This window comes from Pristiophorus japonicus, chromosome 1 (genome assembly GCF_044704955.1).
Source record: "Pristiophorus japonicus isolate sPriJap1 chromosome 1, sPriJap1.hap1, whole genome shotgun sequence".
Classification (NCBI taxonomy): domain Eukaryota; kingdom Metazoa; phylum Chordata; class Chondrichthyes; family Pristiophoridae; genus Pristiophorus; species Pristiophorus japonicus.
The window spans coordinates 541,188,661-541,203,168 of NC_091977.1; the positions used below are offsets into that span (position 1 = coordinate 541,188,661).

Genomic DNA, 14,508 nt, shown 5'->3' on the forward strand with positions numbered 1-14,508 from the left:
GTACAGCGGGACCTGGGGGTACTTGTGCATGAAACACAAAAGGATAGTATGCAGGTACAGCAAGTGATCAGGAAGGCCAATGGAATCTTGGCCTTTATCGCAAGGGGGATGGAGTATAAAAGCAGGGAAATCTTGCTACAGTTATACAGGGTATTGGTGAGGCCACACCTGGAATACTGTGTGCAGTTTTGGTTTCCATATTTACGAAAGAATATACTTGCTTTGGAGGCAATTTAGAGAAGGTTCACTAGATTGATTCCGGAGTTGAGGGGGTTGACTTATGGGGAAAGGTTGAGGAGGTTGGGCCTCTACTCATTGGAATTCAGAAGAATGAGAGGTGATCTTATCGAAACGTATAAGATTATGAAGGTGGATGCAGAGAGGATGTTTCCACTGATGGGGGAGACTAGAACTAGGGGGCATGATCTTAGAATAAGGGGCCGTCCATTTAAAACTGAGATGAGGAGGAGGAATTTCTTCTCTCAGAGGGTTGTAAATCTGTGGAATTCGCTGCCTCAGAGAGCTGTGGAAGCTGGGACATTGAATAAATTTAAGACAGAAATAGACTGTGGCTCGAGGGGCTCGATGGCCAACTCCTGTTCCTAATTCTTATGTTCTTAACCGATAAGGGAATAAGGGGTTATGGGGAACGGGCAGGGAAGTGGACCTGAGTCTATGATCGGATCAGCCATGATCAGGCTCGAGGAGCCGTATGGCCTACTCCTGCTCCTATTTCTTTTGTTCTTATATTACCACCAGCCGCTGCTGACCTCTCTCCCCACCGCCACCCACTATGGCCACTCCCCCGCCCCCCCTCACTTCAGCCCGATTTTCAATCCCCCTGAGCCGAGAAGCTGTGTGTTACTCTCCACACATCACCGGCTCCATGGAAATCAGACCCAAGGCCCAATTTCAGGTGCTGCTCTGGCCTCGCCATTCAAGCGCAGGGATCGTTCTGGGCGGGGCCCGAAATTCCAGGCAGGCCGATCATTGCAATATCACTGCTCAAAGTTCAAAGTGATGGGAAATGGCTCTCTAATGAATTTGCAGACAGAATCATAGAAGATTTTCTTAGAATCATAGACTGATGCAGCACAGAGGGAGGCCATTCAGCCCATCGTGCCTGTTCCGGCTCTGTGAAAGAGCGATCCGATTATTCCCACGCCCCCTGCTCTTTCCCTATATCCTGCAAATGTTTCTTTTTTTAATATTTGTCTCTATTCTCCCCAAGCTATCCTCACTGAGTGAATCTTGTCTTGCCACCAAAACCCAGCAACAAATATCCGCAGAGACTGAAGCTAGTAAGTGACTGTGGGCGATGAGGGGAACACCCATAAAAAACCAAGAGGTCAGGGTTCAGGGAGGCCCTGCAAAAATAAATGATGGCAGAGGCTATAATCAGGGCCCATTAGTGCTCCAGGCACACGGAGGAGGGCGCAGGGCAAGAGTGGAGCCAAGAGGCGGGGGGGGGGGCGGGGGGAGAATACAACAGGAAGGATAGGCGGGGAAGGCAAAGGTGGATGGCAGGGGAAGAACAACTTGTATTTATATAGTGCCTTTAATGTAGCAAAACGTCCCAAGGTGCTTCACAGAAGCATTATCAGACAAAATTTGACTCCGAGCCACATAAGCAGATGACATGTCACTAAAAGCTTGGTCAAAGATGTAGGTTTTAAAGGGGTGTCTTAAAGGAGGAAAGAGAGGCGGAGAGATTTAGGGAGGGAGTTCCCTCAAATCATTTTGTAATAAAGGCCAAAATATAATTTGCTTACTTAATCACTTGCTGTACCTGCAGGTTAACTTTCAGTGATTGGTGTACAAGGAACCCAGGTCCCTCTGAACACCAACATTTCCCAATCTCTCACCATTTAAAAAATACTCTGCTTTTCTATTTTTCCTACCAAAGTGGATAACGTCACATTTCTCCACATTATATCCCATTTGCCATGTTCTTGCCCACTCACTGAGCCTGTCTGTATCCCCTTGGAGACTCTTTGCATCCTCCTCACAACTTACATTCCCACCGAGCTTTGTATCATCAGTAAACTTGGATATTCATCCAAATCATTGATACAGATTGTGAATAGCTGGGGCCCCAGCACTGATCCTTGCGGTATCCCACTAGTTACAGTCTGCCAACTCGAAAATGACCCGTTTATTCCTACTCTCTGTTTTCTGTCCATTAACCAATCCTCAATCCATGCTAGTATATTACCCCCAATCCCATGAGCACTAATTTTGTTTAATAACCTCATGTGTGGCACCTTATCGAATGCCTTCTGGAAAACCAAATATACCACATCCACTGGTTCCCCCTTATCTATTCTGCAAGTTATAACCTCAAAAAACTCAACAGATTTGTCAAACATTATTTCCCTTTCATAAATCCGTGTTGACTCTGCCCAATCCTATTATTATTTTCGAAGTGCCCTGTTACCACGTCCTTAATAATTAATTCTAGCATTTTCCCTACTACTGATGTCAGGCTAACTGGTCTGTAGTTCCTCGTTTTCTCGCTCCCTCCTTTCTCAAATAGTGGGGTTACTTTAGCCACCGTCCAATCCGCAGGAACCGTTCTAGAATCTATGGAATTTTGGAAGATGACAACCAATGCATCCACTATCTCTATAACCACCTCTTTCAAAACCCTAGGGTGTCGCCCATTGGGTCCAGGGGATTTATAGGCTTTCAGTCCCATGAATTTCTCGAGTACTATTTTAAGGCGCATGGGGGCGGGATGACAGCGTGTTCTCAACCCGCTCCCAAAAACAATTATCCCACCCGACCCACCTTCGATCGTGCCCATTACCACCCTGAATAAATTCCAGTCAAAATATTTGTTGAGCACTTACGTGAACAAGTGGGGTAACCATAGTATCCATACGCACACTGGGCGCATGCTGGTCCTGTGTATTTTGGACGGCAGCGACACCGACCCATAGCATCACAGTTGTTGTCTACTGATCCCACAGGTTCACAGGAACAGACTGCAGATAAACAGGAATTGGCATATTGAGCAAGGCATTGTGTTAGTGTCAGCCATGGCTCAGTGGGTAGAACTCTCGCGTTGGAGTCAGAAAGTCGTGGGTTCTCACTCCAGATTTGAGCACAAAATCTAGGCTGATGCTCCCAGTGCCGGTACTGAGGGAATGCTGCATTGTCGGAAGGGCAGTACTGAGGGAGCACTGCACTGTCGGAGGGCCAGTACTGAGGGAATGCGACATTGAGAGAGGGGCTGCACTGAGGAACGCTGCACTGAAGGAGGGCCAGTACTGAGGGAATATTGCACTGTCGGAGGGGCAGTACTGAGGGAGTGCTGCACTGATGGAGGGACAATACTGAGCGAGTGCTGCACTGTCGATGGGACAGTACTAAAGGAGTGCTGCAATGTCGGAGGGGCAGTACTGAGGGAGTGCCGCACTGTCGGAGGGGCAGTACTAAAGGAGTGCTGCACTATTGGAGGGGCAGTACTAAAGGAGCGCTGCAGTGTCAGAGAGGCAGTGCTGCACTGTTGGAGGGACAGTATTGAGGGAGTGCCGCACTGTCAGAGGGTCAGTACTGAGGGAGCGCTGCACTGTCGGAGAGGCAGTATTGAGGGAGCGCTGCAATGTCGGAGGGGCAGTACTGAGGGAGTGCCGCACTGTTGGAGGGACAGTACTGAGGGAGCGCTGCACTGTTGGAGGGACAGTACTGAGGGAGTGCCGCACTGTTGGAGGGGCAGTACTGAGGGAGTGCCGCACTGTTGGAGGGACAGTACTGAGGGAGCGCTGCACTGTTGGAGGGACAGTACTGAGGGAGTGCCGCACTGTTGGAGGGACAGTACTGAGGGAATGCTGCACTGTCGGAGGGACAGTACTGAGGGAGCGCTGCATTGTCGGTGGTGCTGTATTTCAGATGAGACTTTAAACCAAAGTCCTATCTGCCCTCTCAGGTAGATGTAAAAGATATCATGGCACTATTTGAAGGAGAGTTTTCCCTGGTGTCCTGGGCTAAATTAATCCCTTAATCACCATCACTAAAAACAGATTATCTGGTCATTATCACAATGTTTGTGGGAGCTTGCTGTGCGCAAATTGGCTGCCGCGTTTCCCACATTACAACAGTGACTGCACTCCAAAAGTACTTCATTGGTGTAAAGAGCTTTGGGACGTCCGGTGGTTGTGAAAGTCCCTTTTAAAACATTATTTTGCATTAAACATTGGCGTAAAATGTTAGCTACCCTACAGATATTAATAAGCCCTGTACTCGTATCAAAGTCATGCGATGTACAAATACACAAGATTTTAGCTGCAGCATATAAATTGAGAATGTTTTAGTTACCACAAAACAAAACTCTTACCTTGACAGCGTGGGAACGAGTGATATCCTGGGCGACATTGATCACACTGTCTGCCGGCAAATTCATCCCGACACAGGCACCTCCCAGAGTCATCACAGAGTTCAGGTAGAGTTCCAGCATTGTTACAGCGGCATGCTGCAAAACAACATTTCGCTCACAGTTCAGACAAAACAACAGGCAACAATAGGAAACATACACTGAAGCAAAGTAATCTCTTTAACATCCGTTTACTGGCATGCAGACTTTAGTACTCCTTCCAGATGGAGAAATAATAATCACAGGAGATTAAATGGCTGCGTGGGAGCGAAGCAGATAAAGAGCGTTGTCACATTTTTGTCTTATAGCACTCCTGTGAAGCGCCTTGGGACGTTAGAGGCGCTATATAAATACAAGTTGTTGCTGCTGTTCTTGTCATGACATTCCGGCTATCATGGTGAGGGGCAGGCTTGATGGACCAGCTGGTCTTTTCCTGCCCGTCAATGATGAACCTCTGCCGTACTCCTGCACCCAGATGAAACACTCTGGCCTAGAAATTCAGGAGCGCACCGCCAGGCACAGATGTGGTGCCTCTCGTGATAAATTGGGGTTACTGTCCCCAAAGAGCTGGCATAGGCATGATGGCCGAATGACCTTCTTCTGAGCTGTATGAATCTATGGGCTCAAAATTGGCCCAACCCTTTTCTCGGTGCACTCAGCGGAGATGCGCCGCTTTTCTGTGTTGAAAAGTGCTCTGAAAAAAATCGCTCCCCACTTTGGCCGCTGTCCGGCCTCTCCTGGGTCTACTCGCAGCGTGGCCAGTCGAGTTGGGGGTGGAGCCAGCATCCCGTGCTGAAAACAGTGCCGGGATGTCTGCACATGCGCAGTGGAGTATGCGCGCATGCGCAGTAGCTCCTCGCCCCAAGCCGCTCAGTGTGTTGCAGCAGCGTGGGACCCGATATCGACAAATGTTGCTATGAGTATGGGTATTTGATTTGCAGCTTTAATCATCTAGAAATCGCATCGATCGGCCGCTCGGCCAGGGCTAGGGGCGGGCGGGCAGGGCTAATGTGACAGAAGAACATAAGTGACGGAGGAACACTGAGAGAATATCTTATTTATTGAAGTAGACTTTATTTAGATAATATTGGCTCAATTTTGGCCCAGTATAATCATTGCAAACAAATAGTTGTTTCAATTAGTTGTGAGATTAGGGCAATTTAATTCAACTATCTTTTACTTCTTTTATTTTTGTAGTTTAAGCTTCCATGAATGCATTGGTTGTAATTCACCAAAATTCCCTGGATTCTGGGGAGGTCCCAGCAGATTGGAAAACTGCAAATGTAACACCCCGATTTAAAAAAGGAAGCAGACAAAAAGCAGGAAACTATAGACCAGTTAGCCTAATATCTGTGGTTGGGAAAATGTTGGAGTCCATTATTAAAGTAGCAGGACATTTGGAAAAGCTAAATTTGGTCAGGCAAAGTCAGCATGGATTTATGAAGGGGAAGTCATGTTTGACAAATTTGCTGGAATTCTTTGAGGATGTAATGAATAGGGTGGATAAAGGGGAACCAGTGAATTTGGTGTATTTGGATTTCCAGAAGGCATTTGACAAGGTGCCACACAAAAGGTTACTGCACAAGATAAAAGTTCACGGGGTTGGGGGTAATATATTAGCATTGATAGAAGGTTGGCTGACAAACAGAAAACAGAGAGTCGGGATAAATGGTTCATTCTCTGGTTGGCAATCAGTAACGAGTGGGGTGTCGCAAGGATCATTGCTGGGACATCAACACTTTCTATATTAACTTTCTATGTTTACAATCTATATTAATGACTTGGAAGAGGGGACAGTGTAACGTAGCCAAATTTGCTGATGATACAAAGATGGGAGGAAGGGTAATGTGTGAGGAGGACATAAAGAGGCTGCAGGAGAACATAGACAGGCTAAGTGAGTGGGCAAGAATTTGGCAGATGGAGGATAATGTTGGAAAATGTGAGGTCATGCACTTTGGCAGAAAAAAATCAAAGAGCAAGTAAATGGAGAAAGATTGCAAAGTGCTGCAGTACAGCGGGACCTGGGGGTGCTTGTGCATGAAACACAAAAGGATAGTATGCAGGTACAGCAAGTGATCAGGAAGGCCAATGGAATCTTGGCCTTTATTGCAAAGCGGATGGAGTATAAAAGCAGGGAAGTCTTGTTGCAGCTGTACAGAGTATTAGTGAGACCACACCTGGAATATTGCGTGCAGTTTTGGTTTCCATATTTACGAAAGGATATACTTGCTGTGGAGGCAGTTCAGAGAAGGTTCACAAGGTTGATTCTGGGGATGAGTGGGTTGACTTATGAGGAGAGGTTGAGTAGGTTGGGCCTCTACTCATTGGAATTCAGAAGAATGAGCGGTGATCTCATAGAAACGTATAAGATTATGAGGGGGCTTGACAAGGTGGATGCAGAGAGGATGTTTCCACTGATGGGGAGACTAGAACTAGAGGGCATGGTCTTAGGATAAGGAGCCGCCCATTTAAAACTGAGATGAGGAGAAATTTCTTCTCTCGGAGGATTGTGAATCTGTGGAATTCGCTGCCTCAGAGAGCTTTGGAAGCTGGGACATTAAATAAATTTAAGACAGAAATAGACAGTTTCTTAAACGATAAGGGAATAAGGGGTTATGGGGAGCGGGCAGGGAAGTGGAGCTGAGTCCATGATCAGATCAGCCATGATCGTATTAAATGGGGGAGCAGGCTCGAGGGGCCTTATGGCCGACTCCTGTTCCTATTTCTTATGTTCTTATGTTCTGTTGTATAGTAAATTAACTTTGCGATGTTTGTCATATGATGTCCTGTGTAGCTGTTTGATCCTAGTCACATTCTTTAGTCAAGTCATTAAGCTCTGCTGGTTTCCAATGTACCAACCTGCGCTGATTTCTTAACTCTCTGCAAGGGTTTTCTGAAGTGGCCACATACGCTGGGGATAAGTAGATTTGGAGTAACTATTTGCTGGCCAAAGTGGCCTAAATGGCCAAAACTGGCGAGGATGGCTGGTAACGGCACCTTTTGAGAAAAACTAAACTAAACTAAACAAATCCTAACTAACTCACTGACAGTGTGCAAATTGAATTTGCAAAATGGAGATTTTTAAGATACTCCAGAAAAATCAAGTTGCTCCAAAAAACGTAGCCACTCCTGGCCAATTTTGAGCCCATAATATGATTCTAATTCCTGCACCAGATGGATTCCCAATCTCAGGTCCTGGGGAGGATGGGGGGAGGGAGGGATGGCCATGTTGGGGAACTGGTAGCAAGGTATGTGTCCAGTCTTAACATCTTGAAACACTTTCCTTCTGGTGGTAACTTTTGAGTGGAATGAATTTTTTGTACTTAGCCCGGTTCCTCAGGTTAGTTATGTACGGACCAGTTACAGAATAATGCTCTCTCTACAATCTGTCTCAACATTGTGCTGCAACCTATTTTGAACTTTTCTGTGTTTAGCACCAACTGGGGTCACTAAGTGAGATTGTCAATTAGGAACATAGGAACATAGGAACAGGAGGAGGCCATTCAGCCCCTTGAGCCTGTTCCGCCATTCAGTGAGATCATGGCTGATCTGCGACCAAACTCCATATACCCGCCTTTGGTCCATATCCCTTAATACCTATGGTTAACAGAAATCTATCAATTTCCAATTTAAAATTAACAATTGACCAAGTTTGCGGAAGAGAGTTCCAAACTTCTACCAGCCTTTGTGTGTGGAAGTGTTTCCTAATTTCACTCCTAAGTGAAGAGAGGAGAGTTTTGATGAGGGGGCGGTGGGGAGGGTGTGATAACTATGTAGCCAGTAATTTTAATGAGCTTACTCAAGACTTTCCTTAACCCTGTTGATGAAAATACTTTCCTACGAGCAGGAAGTACTTCTATGTTTTATTTGGATATTTTAAAAAAATTATGTAAATATGTTTTGTCTCTTTACTTCTTTTATTTTTGTAGTTTAAGCTTCCAAGAATGCTTCTGTTGTATAGTAAATTAACTTTGCGGAGTTTGTCAGTATAGCTGCTTGATCCTATTCACATTCTTTAGTCAAGTCATTAAGTACCTACCTGCGCTGATTTCTTAACAAGTGGTCACATACCCTGGTCTAAGTTAGTTTGGAGTAACTATTAGCTGTCCCAAGTGGCTTAAATGGCCAAAACGGGCATATGTGGCTGGTAACGCCCCCTTTTGAACAAAACTAAACTAAACTAAAAAAAATCCTAACTAACTCACTTACACTGGCACAAATTGAATGTGCAAAATGTGGTTTAAGATACTCCAGAAAAATCAAGTTGCTCCAAAAAAAAAGCGGAGCAACTCCTGGCCAATTTTGGGCCCGCAGTGTGGTGCCCAGAACTGCTCACAGTGCTCCAGGTGGGGTCTAACCAGGGTTTTGTATGGCTGCAGCATAACTTCTACCCCGTTGTATTCTAGTCCTCTGGATATAAAGGATAGTGTCATGTACTCAACCAGCATTAGATGTAGTCCTTACCACTAGGGGGATCAAGGGGTATGGCGAGAAAGCAGGAATGGGGTACTGAAGTTGCATGTTCAGCCATGAACTCATTGAATGGCGGTGCAGGCTAGAAGAGCCAAATGGCCTACTCCTGCACCTATTTTCTATGTTTCTATGTTTCTATTGTAACCCATGTATAATCTGACCTAAGTTGCACACTGTGAGAACAATGACCACCAGGTGGTGAACGTGTGGGAGACACTCCTAAACTGGACCTTCAGATATAAAAGGGGAAGCTCCACCCACTTCCATCACTTGAGTGCTATGGAATAAAGGATAGGTCACAGACTGACCTTCTCTCAAGCATGGGCCTCGTGTGCATTTATACTGTATAGTAAGCACGTATCAATGGCGACGAGAAACTGGGATTTAAACCACGCGAGCATGGCCACTAGCAGAACAGACGAGAGGTACTGTGTTAAGGAATGGTTGGGACAGAGATTCAACATTGTTAAAGCAGCACACAGTTCTCCAGGCAGACAAGGGCAATCGGGCATGCCCCAACATGTAGTCGAACCCAGAGGGGGAGTTCGACAGAGACAATGGCAAGCTGAACGGCGATTCACTCCATTGCAAGGGACAATGCGGCCAGTAATGGGGCCATCAACACCTGTTAATGGCGCACTCAAAGACAATAACAGGGGCAGTCAGGGACGATCGACTGGCAAGGGACCTTTTGTTTCAAACAGCAGCTCATGCTGGAGGCGTGGAGGCACACACTCAGCCGGAGTTTGCAGAGATGAGCAAAATACCTGCAGAAATTGCAGAATTGAACGCTGCGGGAAATCGCTGGAAGCTGAAGTTCAGCGAGTTCATGTGGAGCACGTATACAGTTCATACACCAGGACGCCACCGATAATGATGAAAGTGCTCCTCAATGGCATCCCAGTATCAATGGAGCTAGACACGGGGGCCAGCCAGGGTATCAAAAAGTTCGAAAAGTTGTGGGCGTCCAAGGCCAGGAGGTGAAAATTATCGCCGATTGACGCACAGCTACGGACATACATAAAGCAGATCATTCCGGTGCTAGGCAGCACCATGGCAGTCGTGACCCACAAAGATTCGGAGAACAGGTTGCCACTCTGGGTTGTCCCGGGGGACGGTCCCGCACTATTGGAGAGGAGTTGACTTGCTGTCATGAACTGGAAATGGGGCGATGTCAATGCAATTACCTCTGTGGTGCGAGTATCATGCTCACAGATCCTGGACAAATTTGACTCAGTATTTCAACCCAGCATTGGCACTTTCATGGGGGCCAAGATAGTGATTCACATAAACCCGGACGCCAGGCCAGTGCACCACAAGGCCAGAGCGGTGCCGTACGTGATGCGGGAAAAGATAGAAGGCGAATTGGACCACCTGCTGAGGGAAGGCATCATCTCGCCAGTCGAATTCAGTGACTGGGCGAACCCGATTGTGCCGGTGCTCAAGACGGATGGGTCGGTCAGGATATGTGGCGATTACAAGGCCACCATCAATCGGATGTCACTCCAAGACCAGTACCCGCTACCGAGAGCGGAGGACCTCTTTGCGACGCTATCCAGTGGCAAACTTTTTTCAAAATTGGACCTGACTTCAGCTTACATGACCCAGGAGCTAGCGAGTGAGTCGAAGAAGCTGACCACCATCACGACACACAAGGGGTTGTTTGAGTACAACAGATGTCCGTTCGGGATTCGCTCGGCCACCGCGATCTTCCAACGAAATATGGAAAGCCTCCTCAAGTTGATTCCAGGGACAGTGGTTTTTCAGGACGACATCCTCATCACGGGTTGTGATACTGAAGAACACCTCCACAACCTGGAGGAGGTGCTATGCAGACTGGACCGGGTAGGGCTGCGACTGAAAAAGGCGAAGTGCGTCTTCCTAGCTCCAGAGTAGAATTCCTGGGGATGAGGGTAGCAGCAGACGGGATCAGCCCTACTGCGTCCAAGACAGAAGCGATCCAGAGAGCACCCAGACCCCATAACACGACGGAGCTGCGTTCATTCCTGGGGCTCCTGAACTATTTTGGTAACTTTCTTCCCAAATTGAGCACGCTGCTAGAGCCGCTACACGTGCTCCTACGCAAAGGTCGCGAATGGGTCTGGGGGGACAGCCAGGAAAGGGCTTTTAATAGAGCATGCAATTTGTTCTGTTCCAACAATCTGTTAACGCTATATGATCCATGTAAGAAACTTGTGTTAACGTGCGATGCGTTGTCCTATGGTGTCGGGTGTGTGTTGCAGCATGTCAATGCCAAGGGTCAGTTACAGCCAGTAGCTTATGCCTCCAGAGGTCTGTCCCAGGCAGAAAGGGGCTACGGGATGGTAGAAAACGAGGCCCTAGCATGTGTATATGCGGTAAAGAAAATGCACCAATACCTGTTTGGCAGGAAATTTGAGCTGGAGACAGATCACAAACCCCTAACGTCCCTTTGGCCGACAACAAGGCCAGAAATGCAAACGCTTCGTCCCGTATAAAGAGGTGGGCACTCACGTTAGCCACCTATGACTACACAAATTGGCACAGACCGGGCACTGAAAACTGCGCCGATGCACTCAGCAGACTCACACTAGCCACCACTGAGGGAGCGACCGAGCATGGTGCTGAGATGGTCATGGCTGTTGAAGCTTTCGGAAGCGAAGGCTCACCCGTGGCAGCCCGTCAGATCAAAGTCTGGACATAGAAACATAGAAACTAGGTGCAGGAGTAGGCCATTCGGCCCTTCGAGCCTGCACCGCCATTCAATGAGTTCATGGCTGAACATGCAACTTCAGTACCCCATTCCTGCTTTCTCGCCATACCCCTTGATCCCCCTAGTAGTAAACACTACATCTAACTCCTTTTTGAATATATTTAGTGAATTGGCCTGAACAACTTTCTGTGGTAGAGAATTCCACAGGTTCACCACTCTCTGGGTGAAGAAGTTTCTCCTCATCTCGGTCCTAAATGGCTTATCCCTTATCCTTAGACTGTGACCACTGGTTCTGGACTTCCCCAACATTGGGAACATTCTTCCTGCATCTAACCTGTCTAAACCTGTCAGAATTTTAAATGTTTCTATGAGATCCCCTCTCATTCTTCTGAACTCCAGTGATTACAAGCCCAGTTGATCCAGTATTTCTTGATATATCAGTCCCGCCATCCTGGGAATCAGTCTGTCTCATACCATCGAAGTTACTGTTCCTTAAGTTCAGGACCCTCGTCTCTGAATTAACTGTGTCACTCTCCATCTTAATAAAGAATTCCACCATATTATGGTCACTCTTCCCCAAGGGGCCTCGCACAACAAAATTGCTAATTAGTCCTTTCTCATTACACATCACCCAGTCTAGGATGGCCATCCCTCTAGTTGGTTCCTCGACATATTGGTCTAGAAAACCATTCCTAATACACTCCAGGAAATCCTCTTCCACCGTATTACTACCAGTTTGTTTAGCCCTATCTATATGTAAATTAAAGTCACCCATGATAACTGCTGTACCTTTATTGCACACATCCCTAATTTCTTGTTTGATGCTGTCCCCAACCTCACTACTACTGTTTGGTGGTCTGTACACAACTCCCACTAGCGTTTTCTGCCCTTTGGTATTCCGCAGCTCCACCCATACCGATTCCACATCATCCAAGCTAATGTCCTTCCTTACTATTGCATTAATTTCCTCTTTAACCAGCAATGCTATCCCATCTCCTTTTCCTTTCTGTCTATCCTTCCTGAATGTTGAATACCCCTGGATGTTGAGTTCTCAGCCTTGGTCACCCTGGAGCCATGTCTCCGTGATGCCAATTATATCATATAGAACAAATAGAGACCCGCTATTGTCTCTAGTCAAGAAATGTGTCCTGAATGGGGACTGGGCAGCCACATACAGGGCATGCCCTGAGGAATTTAAACCATTTCACAGGCGCAGGGATGAACTCTCGATTCAGGCTGATTGCCTACTGTGGGGAAACCGCGTAGTCATGCCCCAGATGGGCAGAGAGGTGTTCATCAGAGAACTCCACAAGGAGCACCCGGGCATAGTCACGATGAAGGCAATTGCCAGGTCACACGTTTGGTGGCCAGGGATAGACGCAGATCTGGAACTTTGTGTTCGCAGGTGCAACACGTGTGCCCAGCTGGGCAATGCGCCCAGGGAAGCCCCCCTTAGCACCTGGCCATGGCCCGCCAAGCCTTGGTCACGCATCCATGTGGACTATGCAGGTCCTTTCATGGGAAAAATGTTTTTGGTTGTAGTAGACGCCTACTCAAAATGGATCGAGTGTGACATTTTAAATTCAAGCACATCCTCTGCCACGGTAGAAAGTCTACGGGCAATGTTCGCCACCCATGGTCTACCGGACATCTTGGTCAGCGACAATGGCCCATGCTTCACAAGCACTGAATTCCAGGACTTCATGGCAGGCAATGGAATTAACCATGTCAGAACGGCACTGTTCAAGCCAGCCTCAAACGGCCAGGCAGAATGAGCAGTGCAGATAATCAAACAGGGGATGCATAGAATCTAAGAGGGTTCCCTACAATGCCGCTTATCACGCCTCCTGTTGGCCTACAGGTCCCGACCACACTCGCTCACAGGGGTTCCACCCACAGAGCTGCTAATGAAAAAGACGCTCAAAACCTGGTTATCCCTTATACACCCCACCATGAAAGAAATTGTCGAGAGCAGGCGCCAGTCACAATATCACTACCATGACAGAAATGCGAGGGCGCGCTGTATTGATGTAAATGACCCTGTTTTTGTGCTCAACTATGCTGCAGGGCCCAAATGGCTCACCGGCACTGTGGTTGCCAAAGAGGGAAATAGGATTCTGGTAGTTAAACTTACCAATGGACAAATCTGCCGCAAGCATGTGGATCAAACAAAAAGGAGGTTCAGCAACCCCACAGAAGAAGCAGAGGAAGAACACGATATAGAGTTCACTCCTCCACAGGTGACCGAACACAGGAACCAAAGGGAGGAGAGCCCAGTCACTGTGGGCAGTCCGGACAGGCCTGAGGCACCGCAAACAGCAGACACTCAGGCCAGTGCCCAACAACCGGAGCCCCAACTCAGGTACTCTACAAGGGAGCGTAAACCACCAGAGAGACTTAACCTATGATCCCAATAAGACTTTGGGGGGGGAGGTGATGTCATGTATTCAACCAGCATTGTAACCCATGTGTAATCTGACCTAAGTTGTACACTGTGAGAACAATGACCACTAGGTGGTGAACTTGTGGGAGACACTCCTAACCTGGACCTTCAGGTATAAAAGGGGAAGCTCCACCCACTTCCATCACTTGAGTGCTATGAAATAAAGGACAGGTCACAGACTGACCTTCTCTCAAGCATGGGCCTCGTGTGCATTTATACTGTATAGTAAGGACCTATCAGACAGCATCTCATTAGCCTTTCTGATTATTTTCTGTACGTCATGACATTTTAATGATCTATGTACCTGGATTTCCAAGTCTCTGAACCCCACTGTTTCTAGCCTTTCACCATTTAGACAGTACCCTGTTCTATCCTTTTTAGGTCCAAAGTGGATGATCTCACATTTGCCGACCGTTTTGCCCCGTCATTTAATCTGTCGATATTCCTTTGTCATTTTATGCTTCCGTTTACACCGTTTACAATTTCACCTATCTTTGTGTCATCGGCAATTTTGGATATATGACT

General features: G+C 47.2%; 1 protein-coding gene across 1 annotated transcript in view; it reads right to left on the reverse strand.

Annotated features, from left to right (window-relative positions):
- Positions 1–14,508, reverse strand: part of lama3 (laminin, alpha 3) — a 511,887-nt gene that overhangs the window by 273,757 nt on the left and 223,622 nt on the right. Inside the window, exons 16-17 of the mRNA XM_070889172.1 lie at positions 4,340–4,474; positions 2,853–2,987 (exon numbers count right to left, since the gene is read on the reverse strand). Of these exons, the coding sequence (XP_070745273.1) occupies positions 2,853–2,987; positions 4,340–4,474 (270 nt within the window). The remainder of the gene's footprint in view (positions 1–2,852; positions 2,988–4,339; positions 4,475–14,508) is intronic.